Raw genomic sequence first — 14,324 nt, forward strand, 5'->3', positions numbered from 1 at the left:
GAGGGACATCGCCAAATAAATACTCCCAACTATGCCAGACCTGCTCGATAGTAGCTTTGGACATAATTGAAACAAATAGATTTGGTGTATCGAGGTGGGCTTACAAACCAGATTTCTGCCAGCATCTCCCACAGCTGGGATAACACCTCTATTCTAGAATTTCCCCACCCCAAGTCTCAGAATGTTCTGTTTTGATTTGTCCGATACTTGATCCATGCTTCACATGCAGGTTGCATGTGGACAGGAATGTATGCATAAATTAATCAGCTATATCCCCAGGGCCGTCTTAAGTATATCTGGCGCCGTGGCGCAAAGATCCCTCCGGCACCCCCCCGTTTCCCAGCACAGCTGTCTGGCGGGCGCAGCACAGCTGCCGTGGGCGCTGCAGCGCGGCGCCCCCTGGCGGCCTGACGCCCTGGCGCATTGCGCCACCCAGCCTTGCCTTAGGGCCAGCCCTGTATATCCCACAAAAGGGTTTTTTTGCTCTCACAGCATCCTGGCCTTTTCTCTGCAGGAATCCTTTCAGAAACACCCCCCTGTAGTTTCAGACTGGAGCGATAGAGCTTCTGTATTTCATGTAGAATGTCCCAGGTTCAATCTCTAATGGCCCCTTCAGGTGGGTCTGGGAATTGTCTCTGCCCCCCCCCCAAAAAATCTGAAATCTCAGAGAGCTGCTCCCAGTCAGAGTCAGGGCCGGATTTAGGTTTGATGAGGCCCTAAGCTACTGAAGGTAATGGGGCCCTTTCTATGTCCAGCTGTCTTTTGTCACTGCTTTTTGTGTTGGATGTCTGCTATATGGTGATTTATGGACCTCATAGGTACCTAAAGCCATTTGCACATGTGGCCATGCAACCAGTCCTTGCAGAATGGAGGCACCCTATATATAGAAAGGAGCAAACCAGGGATATTTGAGGGAGCAGGCTGGCAGACGGGGCCCATGACTTACATCCGAGGAGATTACACAATACAAAACACTGTTGCTGGATGTAGGTTTCATTGTATTTGTTTTTTATCTTATATTTTAGAAATGTACATCCAGTGTTGTTTTTTCTTTAAAAAAAATTGGGGCCCCCAAGAGCGTGGGGCCCTAAGCTAGAGCTTGTTTAGCCTATATGTAAATCTGGCGCCGGTCAGAGTAACCAATACGGGCCTGGATGTACAAGCGATCTGACTTGGAATAAGACAGATTCCCACGGTCTGCTCTTAAGCTCTGCTCTTTCTCTCTGACCCCATGTTCTGCCACAGTCTTTTCTTCCCTCCTCCTGTTCCTCTGGGTTCTGATCATGAAGGTATTTCTCTTTGTGGCTGCTTACACTTGGTGATGGGTCCTTTATCTCCTCTCCTCTCTCTGGTTCCTTCCCCGCAGCCTCCTCTCGGCGTGCTTCAGGAGCGAGCTTTCGGAAGCGAGGAGGGAGCCCCCCAAAAGAAGCGACGCCATTCTCAGGCATTCCAGCCCCACAAACCCTTCTTCCGTCTACTCATAGACCAAAGTGGGGAGGGTCTTTTTGTGTGTGTGCAGAGGTTTTGGCCAGCTCCCTTGTTGCAAGGGGGGATGGGAGGAAAGGGGGCTTTAACTGAGCAAAATGGCTTGATTGAAACGGGGCAGACAGCAAAGCGCTGCAAAGGGATCAAGCTTTTGCAGGAACAGCAGCTACCGTAGCTGTGGACGTAGCCATTTCCTGGAACCGCCTTGTCTTCTTCCTGCATTGTAAAATGTGGTGCTTCTATTTTCACCCCTCAGCCTTCAAATGATTTCTTTTGAGCAGGTCTCAGTCTACAAGCATATCTTAAAGATGTGTGTTTACTTGCTAAGACAGAAGTGCAACTTATGGCCTCGAGAACTTACTTTCGATTGTAAATCTGTTAAGTGCTTTTAATGCTGGTCAGAGACTGGTAATGTGTATAGATTTGAGATGGCCTGTCCCTGCTGGGCAGACGGACGACATGAGCACGATGTGGATCAGATGAAACTGTTTATTTCCTACAGAGTTGGTGTTGCACTTGTACGCTGCCACTCACAACATTTCTACCTTTGTTTGCAAAAAGAGATCACACAGGAACCTCTTAAGTGAGTGGGGAAATTCTTTGGCTTTTGCTCCAAAGTTCCTGTTGTGTTCCCATTTTGCCTTCACTGCAAGGAATTGCCTCAAGTTTGTAGCAAATGATTGAACACAGCCTTACCTGCAGTTATTCACAGTCGAGAAAATTCAGCAGCCTTAGGATGCTGGTGGGGGTTGGCAAGCCCAGAAATCAGGAGGGGCGCATGCATTTCATTGGTCAACCTTTTGTGGAGGGAAGGTGCATTGGGGTACTGAGACATCCCTTTGGGATCTGATGTTCCATATTTTTAAAAAAGACTATGCAGCCTCCTTGAGATTCTTCTTTTTTTGCTCTGTGATTTAATCAATGCCCATTTGAACTGCCTGGAGTTAAAGCAAAGCAAAACAGAGGCATGAACCCTTAGCAGATTGGTGCCCCTCATGAAACAAACGAGTCCAGGTATTTTAGGATCCCGAAATCTGGACGGCGAGAATTTTGTCAGCATCCAGGCAGAGATGGAAACGTTACTGAGTATTGAGATTGGCTATCAGTACTCACTGGTTGATATCCAACTACGTAATTCGCAAAGTAGACCTGTTGAAACCAATAGTCTTAAGACACTAACCATTCTCTTCAGGGACCAGAAACCCATAATAGAAACCGTGGTTATTTTCTACACTAGATCTCAGAGGAAAGAACAAACATTTACCCCGTGAATATCTCCTGGTGCAAATTGGATGTTGACTTGTGATTTTGGCTTCCTGCAATCAATCATCATCATCATCATCATCAAGGGAGTCATTTCTGAGTTTTGCACAGTCACACAAATACATAACATGAACTTGAGTTCCATATGTTCCATCAGCCCCAGCCAGCATAGTCCAAAATATCTGGTGGGCACCAGGTTGGCAAAGGCCAGCTATAGGTTCACCTGCGATTTAGACCATGTGCTTAAATAGCCAGTGAAGTACATGAGCCATGCTGATGGGCACAATTGCCTATGTGTTTAATGCATACATTAGATTTTTGCAGAAACACAAGCGACATCTCATGTTTTCTCCATAATCCATCAGTCCAAACTATACTCGAACCTCAGTGTGTTGTGGTTTCTTCCAGGTGTGTGTGTGTCAGTTATGCTGATTCAGTGCAGTCCACCTCCACAAGCCTTGCAGGGATTGTGGTGGTTCCCATACTGACCCTGCTGGTGTATTGGGAGTGTGGGCAGGTAGTACAGCAGAAGCTAAGCAGCTAAGGACCCGACTAGCAAACCCAAGGAGTGCCATGTCTGCTTTGTGAGGAAGAGCAGGAAACACTCATAAAACTGAAGCGGAAGGGGGCCAGGTGACACGGCCCAGAGTGAAGGGTTGGGTGGGGTTGGGTGAGCAAGCTGCAGAAGATCTTGGTGCCTCCTCCTTTTTCTGCTTCGTGCTTCCTGCACTTCTGGTTTGCACCTAAATCTTGTGACAACAGAGTGTGGGAAAATGCCATGCGGGCACAGCCTGCCATACAACCCAGAAAGTAGAAGTAGGTCACTTGGCTTCTGCCCCTGTTTACAAGAAATGGCTCTGTGCTGTGCTAAGTTGGCCTGTCCTGTGGAGATGAGGAGAGCCTCCTTCTGAGTGCTGCATATCCCAGAGTGGGAGACTTGTTCTTCCTGCCCACCTCTCCTCGTGCCCCTGGCATGCCCGCCTCATCCTGGAGCCACCTCCCGGCCAAACAAGAGACCCTCCTGCATCTCCCAGCCAGCAGTTCCAAGAGGCAAGACATGTGCACTTGGTTAATTGACCTCATTAGGCCCTAGGAATGGAAAGTGCAATGAGTTGGCTTGGGGTTCAAAGCAATTCCGAGGCGTAATCTTCCTTGGGATTCATTAAGCATCATTTGATGTGGTTAGGCTCTGCGTTCCAAATGATTGTTTTGGGAAGGGAACTCTGGGAAGAACTTTCTTTTGGTAAGAGCTGTTTGACAATGGAACAGGCTCCCTCGGGAGGTGGCGGACTCTCCTTCCTTGGAGGTTTGAAAGCAGAGGTTGGGCAGTCCAATTCCTGCATTGTGGGGGGTTGGACTGGATGACCCTTGGGGTCCCTCCCAACTGCAGTTCTATGAGATGAACCCCATTTACTGGGAATCCACACACATCCTCTGGTCAACCACGAAAAAGTTTTCACTCTGAGCAATATTCCTTTCACTCTTATCATCTTACTCTTCTTAATTTGTGGTGCTGGTTTTCAATAAACTTTTGCATCTTGATTTTAACTGGAGTGGCCTCCTGTCCTTTTGTCTCCCTCTCCTTTTCTTTTCCTTCTCCTCTCACAACAAATGAATGTGCTGTCCTTATTGCTCTCATCACTTACTCACTCTCCTCTCCTCCAAACACGCCCTCATCTGACTTTACCAGCTCCCAAAAGCACCTTTTGTGTCTTGCCAAGTTTTAGACCAGGTTTGTGCAAACAATTCCATATCTGAAGAAGTGTGCATGCACACGAAAGCTCATACCTATGACAAACTTAGTTGGTCTCTAAGGTTGCTAGTGGAAGGATTTTTTATTTTTATTTTAATTCCATATCGGTTTGCTTTCTCTCTCATTATGGGTAGTGTGAAGATGGAGAAGGACTTAGTCAAGGGGAAATGCTAATAAGGATTGGGGAGGTGCAATTCAATTTCCATTTACAGGTGATCTTACCTAGCTTGCATTTTTCGAAACAATATGCAAACCGAAGAACCATTACCCTTCAAAATGTACATTTCTCTGAATTTTGCAATGCATTAAAAGGCTGGCGAATTTTCATGACGGCGTTTAAAATAACAATAATACACAAAGTGATGTGAACCTGAATTTAAGATTGCAAAAGAGAGAGAAAATCAGGAATGGACAGATCTGCCCAGCCCTGCTCACTAGTCACACACACACACACACACAGACACACCCCTTCGCTCCTCATCCCAGAAGGGGGTCAAGCCTTTGCAAACAGGCTCAAGCAAGGGTTTTTGCATGCATTCAGTGTGCACCTTGACTTAAGGACCCAGAAACTTACCTGGACAAATAGTGGGAGGCGGTGATGGCTGCACCCTAGACCCCAGTGGAACTTCTCTTGGAAAGGGACTGCCAAACCCTCAATCTCTGGTGGGAAATGGTTACTGCATCCGTCATTTCCAAGGAGTCTTCCAGGGAGGGTTCAAAGGCCCCTCTCACTCCATTGGTTTGGAGAGAGCCACCATCAGTTTCCTACTACGGTAATGAATCTGGGTTCCTTCTCTAGTCCCGGTTCCTGTTAGGGAAAATGCTCCCCGGTGGGAGCTGGGGAGTACCTACTGTCTCTGCCTCCTTCCCATACCCTGAGGCAAACGTCTGGGACCTTGGGAAAGGTGGGGAAGTTGGGTCAGCTCACAGGTTTCAAGTTTCTTCCGCACACCCTTAGGGGAGGTGGAGGACTCCCATGGCAGAAAGGGGCAATGGGCAAAATACGTTAGATGACTGTTCTACCGTCCAGCCTTCTGAATGATCTTAGAGGAGAGGGTTCTGGGAAGCCCTTCTGTAGATTCCAGGGTGGATATGGAGCAAGGAATGCAATTTGGTGAGCAATCGGACTGCTCCTCTCCACTGTGAATGTTTTGAGTCCGGAATGTTAGATTCCACTGTTCTTCTTAGGCAAAAACACAGAGGAAAGCACTTCCGTCGTCTCTGTGAATGCAGATTCAAGAGCATGAGAAGAGCCTGCTGGATGAGGCCAGTGGCCCATCTCGTCCAGCATCATGTTCTCACCATGGCCAAGCAGATGCCCCAAAGGGAAACCCACAAGCAGGGTCCAAGCACAAGAACCTTATCCCCTCCTGCAGTTTCCAGCAACTGGGATTCAGAAGCATTGCTGCCTCTGACTGGGGAAGCAGGGCAGAGCCAGGCTGGCTAGTAGAAATCCATTGCCTCCACAAATTGGCCCAATCCTCTTTCAAAGTCACCTAGGTTGGTGGCCATCACTGCGCCCTGCAGGAGGGAGTTCCACAGTTTGACTCTTCGCTGTGCGAGGAAGTCCTTTCTTTCATCTGTCCTACAGATCTGAACCACAGTTGCCACGTGGAACAACTGAGAAGGATTCATGGCTCTCTGCTTCTCCAAATACAGAAGTTAACATAGTCACTTCTTGACATCTCCAATTAAATGGTCTCAGGTAGCAGAGCTCTTGTGCATTCGAACAGTCCTCTGTGGTCATTTCATTGCTAGGACTCTGTCTTGCCTTCAGCCTTTCTGTGGGTCTCTGTGCATCTACAACCAGATGTGCAGCATGGGTGCTGGTCTGTGTGTGTGTGTGTGTGTGTGTGTGTGTGTGTGTGTGTGCGCGCGCACACACACACACACATGGGGGATGGGTGGCAGGAGAATGCAGGGTGCATTGGGGAAAATGGATCCCCACAACAAGGGCCAATGCACTTCTGAGCCCAAAGCAGGCAAATCACCTTTGATTCACTCTCTGAGGCTGTAGCAACAATGCCTACGGGTCACGAGAGAACATAGTTGCCTTCCCACCAAGTAGGGAAATGGGCTGAGCAGCAGGCAGGCCTGTCCTCTGAAGTGCAATTCATTGGACATCCGATGAAGTTGGATGTTGGAAGAGTCTGGACAGATAAAACAAAGTCCTTCTTCAAGCAGCACATTGTCAAACTAGGGAACTCGGACCCGCAGGAGGCAGTGCTGGTCACCAACCTGGGTGGCTATAAAAGAGGATCAGTAAAATTCATGGAGGAGGAGAGGGCTATCAATGGCTTCTAGCCGCCACGGCTATGCTCTCCCTCCACAATCAGGGGCAGCAAATCTCATTGAAATTCTACTCAATATTGATCCAGAGCAGATTCCAACATATAGTTAGCAGAGTAAAAAAAACACGTTGCAGGATTCCCCCCAAAATAGTAAAATAGGCCCTTGTATTTCACCCAGCAGAGCTTTGCTGCTACTGAAGGCAAATGAGCATAATGGCCACAAATCCGAAACATTCAGGATTGGGACTGTCCATAAGAAATCCAGATGCAGCAAACTTAACTTAAACTTACAATAACTTATAAGAAGACAAAACTTTAACACTCTCTATGTACAGAACACCACACCAGAAGGAAGGGAGATAGATAGAAAGAGAGAAACCCAGACTCCTTCTGGCCTGACCTTGGCAGAAGGGATAACAGGACCAGGTTAAGCCAGCTGTACTCAGCTTCTCTGAAGGAATAATCCAAACATCATGAACCTTCTGCTTGTTTCTTTTATGCAGAGAAGCTTCCAGAACCCTCTTGAATTAATTAGAACAGGAAAGACCTCTACGCATCAGATCAATGCTTTCTGCACGAAGAAAAATGCGAATTGCTTCTGAACCCCAGCCGCTGGGAATGCCAGGAGGGAGGAGGGCTCTTGTGCTCCAGTCCTGCTTGTGGGTTTCAAATGACGGGAATCTGTTTGTCCACTGTAAGAACAGGAGGCTGGACTAGAAGAACCACTGGTCTGATCCTGCGCTCCTCCTCTTCTTCCGTTCCAATGTTCTTCTTATGTTTTAATGGATGTAAATGCTTGCTTTCTGCTTGAAACGTTGTCGCTTCGAGTCACTGCGGCCAACAAAAGGCAACGTAAATTTAATTAAAAGCGCTAAGGATATAAGGTTGGCCCTTTCCCTCTCCGCATGGGCCTGACTTCTCCGCCCTTGTTTCCCAACCCTCTCTCAGGAACTCCATCCAGTCCCAGTCTTCCTATGTGTCCACCTCTCCTCCGCTCGGCAAGATGAACAGCATGAACAAGCTGCCCTCTGTCAGCCAGCTCATCAACCCACAGCAGCGAAATGCCCTGACCCCCACCTCGATGCCCGACAGCATGGGAGCCAACAGTAAGAGACTTATCCCCCCGGTGACCCTCCTGGATCTGGAGCTTAGGGAGAGTGGGGTGACAGACTAGTGGCCAGAGCAGAACCTCCCAAACTCTTTTGAGCCACTGTCCCCTTGGTTCAAGAAGCACATTTCCAGTGCCTGCTACCCTACCCTGCAGAAACCCTTATCTGCAATATCTTCAAAAACCCAGTTAGAACTATTTAATTTAATTAATCAGTTTCGGAACCACTGGAAGAGGAGCTCGTGAGTTGACAGACCAGGCCTCCCCACCTGAAATTTGGGAAGGGTTGTTTCACAAAATGCAGGGTGCCTGGAAGATTCTGAGATGGAGTGGCTAGCTGGGGAGGGGGGCGGGGGTTCCGATCCGAAATGGCAGAAAAAACGAAACAGCCCTCCTGCAAAACCTGTGCTTACTTGGATTTTGCAATCCAATTCTCTGAAAGCGGAGCTGGCGCATAAAGAACTTTTAACCCCCCTGCCTTGCTTGGGGGCAAGGCCCACCCAGCACATAGGCTCTGGAGCAGCCATCCCCAAACTGCGGCCCTCCAGATGTTTTGGCCTACAACTCCCATGATCCCTAGCTAAGAGGACCAGTGGTCAGGGATGATGGGAATTGTAGTCCAAAACATCTGGAGGGCCGAAGCTTGGGGATGCCTGCAAGTCTGGAGGCTCGTGTGGGGTCTCAGATGGCCCCACAAAATCTCACGAGAGCATCCCAGAGCTGGCGCACCAGACAGGCCTTGCCCTCCCACCAAGCAAGATGGAGAGCTTTAAAAACTATTTCCATGCCATTCCTCACACCAGGAGCTTTTATGTTCTCTGCCTTGCTCAGATTTAACTTACGCACTTTCAACCAGCCTGGTCTCAACCGCATATGGTTGAAACCACCTTAGTCATTTAAATGAGAGCAAAGTGAGATCGGGCTGTATAAGAAAGGAGATGGGCTAGCTCAGGGGTGTTTCCAGCTATTCGTGCCTCCGTTTTTGTAACTCTGGGCTCTCTTTCCCCTCCCTTGTTCCAGTTCCAATGATGGGGGCCCACATGGCAATGGCCGGCGACATGAACGGGCTCAGCCCAACCCAGACGTTGCCCCCTACCCTCTCCATGCCGTCGACATCCCACTGCACCCCGCCACCCCCTTACCCAACAGACTGCAGCATTGTCAGGTGAGTGAGCTGTAGCTGTGCAGGCTTTCCACCCCCCATCCCTCAGATCACGGGTGACAGCAGCATGCAACTCTGTCCTGCGGGGTCCTTCGTTTGGGGCTGCTCTGTCCAAGAAGCAGTTTGCAGGTCATGTTAGACCTGCTGAGCTACTTCAGCTGGCTTGCTGCGCTGCCTTTGCCTCCCTTTGCCGTTGCCCCCGGACCTTTTCCTACCACGCACATGAGAAGGAAAGGAGGCAGAGGGGATTCCAGCGAAGAATCCCATCGTTGCATGTGATGGAATCGGATAGGGTGGCGATCTCTGCATCTGGCCTGCTTTGGCATGCCCCTGGAGAACCCTGGAATAGTAGCCAAGGGTAACTCACACCAACTGCATTTGTTGTCCTGGTTTCAGGAGAATTTTTTTTAAGAGTTGTAGAGTTAGAGGGGATCCCAAAGGTCATCTGGTCCAACCCCTGTCAATACAGAATCCCAATACAGAATCCCAATACAGACCAATCACTACCTAAAAACCTCCCATGAAGGGAGATCATAGAATTATAGAAGGGAGCCCAAGGGCTTCTCCTCCACCTTCCTGCAACTCAGGAATCACAGCTAAAGAATTACTGGCAGATAATCGCCCTACCTCTGCTTATAAACTTCCAAGGAAGGGGAGTCCATCACCTTCCTAGGTCATAGAATCATAGAATTGTAGAGTCGGAAGGGACCCCAAGGGCAACGTAGGAATCCCTGGCAGATGGCCACCCAAGCTTGGCTTTACAACTTCCTACGAAGGAGGGTCCACCACCTTCCAAGATACATCGCAGCATTGAACCCTGCTATTTTTATCTCCAGGGCTGGCTGCTGTGACTCTCTAAATGCACGGCTGCCTTTGAAGATGGATCAGAAGCTGCATCTACTGCAGGGTGTTGCTGCTTAGCTCCTGGTGAACAGCAGGAGAACCACACTAAGCATTCAAGCAGCACCTGCGCTAGCTGCCTCTTCGCTTCCAGGTCCCTTCCAAGGTGCCCTTTTGGCCGAGGGGTCCAAAGTTGATGCCATAGTATGTGCAGCCCCTCTCCTTGTGGCATAGCCTACGAACATAAGAAGATCAGGCCAGTGGCCCATCTCGTTCAGCACCCAGTTCTCACAGTTGCCAGCCACGGTTGCTGTGGGAAACCAGCACACAGGATTTGAGCACAGGACCCCTCTCCGCTCCTGTGGTTTCCAGCATCAGAAGCATAACATAGGAAGAGTCTGCTGGATCAGGCCAATTTCCCATCTTGCCCAGAATCCTCTCTTCTCACATGGTTGCTTCCAAGTGTGGAGGGAGACCATGGCCATCGATAGCCCTCTCCTCCTCTCTACGAATTTGTCCAATCATCTCTTAAACCCCTCCAGGCTTTAACAAGTTCCACAGTTAAACTATGTGCTGCGTGGAGAGGGAGTTGTTGTTGCCTCTTCTTTCCGTGAGGCTTGGGATAGCTGACTTCTGTGTCCCACTCAGGGGATATCACCTTTTTCCTCCCGGTGACAAATTTGGGGTGGGTGGCGACGGGGGTTCCTTCCTGCTCCCACAAATCAAGGCTTTTGCGTAGCAGAGCGCCTGGTGTGGGTGACCTTCTGATCTCAACCTCTCTCTTTCTCTCTTTTCCTCTTTCCTCCTTTCCTCTTTCCTCCTCCTCCTCCTCCTCCTGCAGTTTCTTAGCAAGGCTGGGCTGTTCCTCCTGCGTGGATTATTTCACGGCGCAAGGGCTGACCACCATCTATCAGATTGAACACTACTCCATGGATGTAAGTAACTGCCCCGCCCTTTCGCTGCATGGTGGGAGAAAGGGGCCTCCCTTCTTGAACTCTGCACTCTGCGCTGGACGGGAGAGTACAAAGGTACTCTTTGCATTGAGGGGGCAAGCTACATGTTACACTGCAGCTCGCCGGCCTGCGACCCGACTTTGGCAGCCCCTTCGCCATTGCAATAGTGCCCTCGGGAGAGAGGGAAGCTGCAGTTGGCAAAGGGGCGTCAGAGAATGGAGGGCCCCACCCTTTCCCCTACCGACTCTTTTCCTGCTGAACTTTCTCCCTTTCAACCACCCTCCCCATCTTCGTTTAGGCCTCTCGCTGTTCCAGACCACATAAATGGGTCCAGAACAGTGGTGTGGCAGTAAAAGCGGGGTTTTTTTGCATGAAGGGCAGGTGGGTGGGCCCAGCTGGAAGAGCCTTGTACTGTTTGCAAGCCACAGGTCTGAAACAGACATGGTTGCCCCGAAGTCTTCTGTGGTTCCTTCTGCACCTCCTCCCTTCCGCCTGAAGCCTTCTTGCTTTGCTGGGGTTTTGGCGTTGCTTGCTTGGGGCTTGGCCACCGTCCTATCGGGCTGAGGGTCTCTCCATTTCCTTACTGAATCTTTGCTTCTGAAGCTAAGCGCCGCCAAGCAAGAGCTGAAGAACCCTTGAGATAGTCACCAAAATCCCCACTCACCACCCCCCCTGTTGAAAAACTGTAGAAACCTATGTAGCTTCTTTTGGGGGGCGTTGCTCATCCTCTCTCTCCTCTCCTCGCATTCCAATTCCAGGATCTGGTGAGCCTCAAAATCCCGGAGCAATTCCGCCATGCCATTTGGAAAGGCATCATGGACCACCGGCAGATCCACGACTTCTCCTCCGCCCCCCACCTCCTGCGTACCCCCGGGGCCGCCTCGGCGGTCAGCGTGGGCCCCAGCGAGACCCGCGGGGAGCGTGTCATCGACGCCGTGCGCTTCACCCTCCGCCAGACCATCTCCTTTCCTCCCCGCGACGAGTGGAGCGACTTCAACTTCGACCTGGATGCCCGCCGCAACAAGCAGCAGCGCATCAAGGAGGAAGGGGAGTGAGGAACCGGCCTGTGGTTCTCCCTCCGCCCCCCGCCCCACACTGATGGACCTCTGGGCTGCTCCTGCCTCTCCCTGCTACTCTCAGATGGTGCGAGGGGCTTGGAGAGGACGGGGGGTTGGCCAGTGCTCTCCAGCGCTAGCTGCACCTGTCCTTCCGAGCTTGCAGCCTCCACGCTTTGCTGGAAGCACAGCTATTTTGTATTTTCTCGCAAGCCATAGCTTTCATTTGTTGGGGAGGGGTGGGGTGGCCTTTGCGGCTTCTGCTCGACAAGGACTGCATGTTGTAAGAAGTGGCGGGTGTCTGGAGAAATGCGGATTCCCCCAATTGTGGCACTCGACCCTTTCCACTTCCGCCGAACTGGACCAGCTGCAGTGTGCCCCCGTGTGTGACCAGATCAAATATCCTGTGCAAACTTTTGTATGGATCCCTTTCTGTGGGGATCCCTTTCTCGGGTGCCTTTCAGGGTGCTTGTTTTGAGGTTTTTAAGGGTCCAATGCCTTTGGTTGGGGAGGCCTCTCATCTGCGACAGCATTGCCTAGTGGTTGGAGTTTGATGATTTCCAAGTTTGAATTATGATGGCTTACCTATGCTCTGCATAGTGGGTTTCCTGCTGGCCAACCTTTCATTTTAAGTTTTGCTTTTGGGGGTTAGCGGTGGTTTTTTTTGGTGGGGGTAGCCCACTTCCTTCACCCCAGCCAATTCTTCCTTCAGCAGCAAATACAAAGAAACTCTTGACCAGGAACCCTTATCGCCAGGTTCCCTTTGAGATCGCCAAATATACCTGCCCGCCCCCCGTTATATTTGGGCTTGCAAAATCTCCCCTTGAAGCAAGCATGATGATGTAAATATGGGGAGAGTTGCCTCTGCGTCAGATTTCACTTACCATTTCAATGAGTGGGTTATTTGGGCAAGATCTTGGATTTTTCTTAACTCCTGACCTGGATTTCATGAATCGCCTAGCCACATAAATGCACTCAGGGTGGCTTCTGTGGTTGGATTCCAGCAGATCTGCATTTTCCCTTCTCTCTTTCCTTCCTTTCCCCCCACCTGCCTTTCAGGAAAACTAGCTCCTGAGACATCTGCTGTAAACTGGCTGCACTAGACAAGGCATGCTAGAGACCATGAATGCCCAAGGGGGCAGATCTTCCTGGTGTTTTCGTGCCTGTTTTCTATTCTGTCATCTCATTCTACCATGCAAGAGTCTTTCCCTCAACTACTTTCCCTCTCCTCAACACATCCCCAGGCTGCAAATTTCTACTGTAGAAATTGGAGTTCTTGGTAAAGTCCAGAAGTAAACGAAAAGTTGCAAGAACTCGGGCCAGAAAGGATAATTTCAAAAAATATTCACAAAGTTTTATTCAGGATAACTTCCAGTAAATATCAACATCAGGACAAGGCCCTGTTTCGATGATTCTTCATCAGCTGGAATGTAAAAGTTAACATAAATGTTTGTACAGTAATGAAAAATTATTCAACTCTTAAGATATAAAGTTTTAACACAAGTTTTAAAACTTTATATCTTAAGAGTTGAATAATTTCTCATTACAAACATTTATGTTAACTTTTACATTCCAGCTGATGAAGAATCATCGAAACAGGGCCTTGTCCTGATGTTGATATTTACTGGAAGTTATCCTGAATAAAACTTTGTGAATATTTTTTGAAATTATCCTTTCTGGCCCGAGTTCTTGCAACTTTTCGTTTACTTCTGCAAATTTCTACTGACAACCCCACCACTGCCAAGTAAGCTCTGACTTCTTGCAGATATGTTCCTCTCGCGCCTAGAATGCAGTCAAAGAACATTTTTTTCATGTAAACATTGTAAGTACAGTTTTGTTTTATGTATAATTTTGTCATGTACTTGGTCAATCATTTATTGAGGGGTGGGTTTTTTTATATAAAAAATGTATTTCTCTTTGGGGTTTGGGGCTTTTCAGAACCACATTTTGTTTGCATTTTTTACTTCTTATTTTTTAAACAAACAAACAAACCACACCATTTTATGGGAAAGGCTTATATCTGTGTAATGACTTTCAAAGTGTTTGTGATATTGACCTTAATGAAACACGATTACAGAGAGAGGGGGGTAAGTGATTGCAAAAACCCCTCTCTCGGGGGGAGGGGGGCGGTGGGAAGGGGAGATGCCAAGGGTTGACTTCAAGAGTCCTAGATTTCAAAATAAGTTCCTTTGCTCAATTTGAGTGGCACACATCCACGAGTTCTCCGTGACTTGCAATAAGTATTAATTGGATGAAAAGCACTCTGTTGTCAATATCATTGTAAATAAAAACAGATTACAAAAGCAACGTTGACGGTTTCTGGCATTTGAAGCGGCCGCAGGAGTCTTTCATTGTGGGTCACAACAACAAAGCCATGTGCGTTGGCCGTGTCAGTTCAGAGGAAGGACATGGCT

The 14,324-nt window shown here is 49.0% G+C and overlaps 1 protein-coding gene across 7 annotated transcripts in view; it reads left to right on the forward strand.

The window, feature by feature from the left end:
- The window catches only part of TP63 (tumor protein p63), a 91,304-nt gene extending 77,945 nt beyond the window's left edge, over positions 1–13,359 (forward strand). For 4 of the 7 annotated variants that reach the window (XM_035132475.2, XM_035132476.2, XM_035132477.2 and 1 more), the window contains exons 9-12: positions 7,741–7,898; positions 8,921–9,065; positions 10,744–10,837; positions 11,614–13,359. In XM_035132475.2, the coding sequence (XP_034988366.2) occupies positions 7,741–7,898; positions 8,921–9,065; positions 10,744–10,837; positions 11,614–11,910 (694 nt within the window). In that variant the 3' untranslated portion in view covers positions 11,911–13,359. Of the gene's footprint in view, positions 1–1,366; positions 2,092–7,740; positions 7,899–8,920; positions 9,070–10,743; positions 10,838–11,613 lie in introns of those variants that run through there. The other 3 variants (XM_035132480.2, XM_060274255.1, XM_035132481.2) reach the window with 3 other exon arrangements.
- The last annotated feature ends 965 nt before the right edge of the window (positions 13,360–14,324 follow it).

This window comes from Zootoca vivipara, chromosome 5 (assembly GCF_963506605.1).
Source record: "Zootoca vivipara chromosome 5, rZooViv1.1, whole genome shotgun sequence".
Lineage (NCBI taxonomy): Eukaryota > Metazoa > Chordata > Lepidosauria > Squamata > Lacertidae > Zootoca > Zootoca vivipara.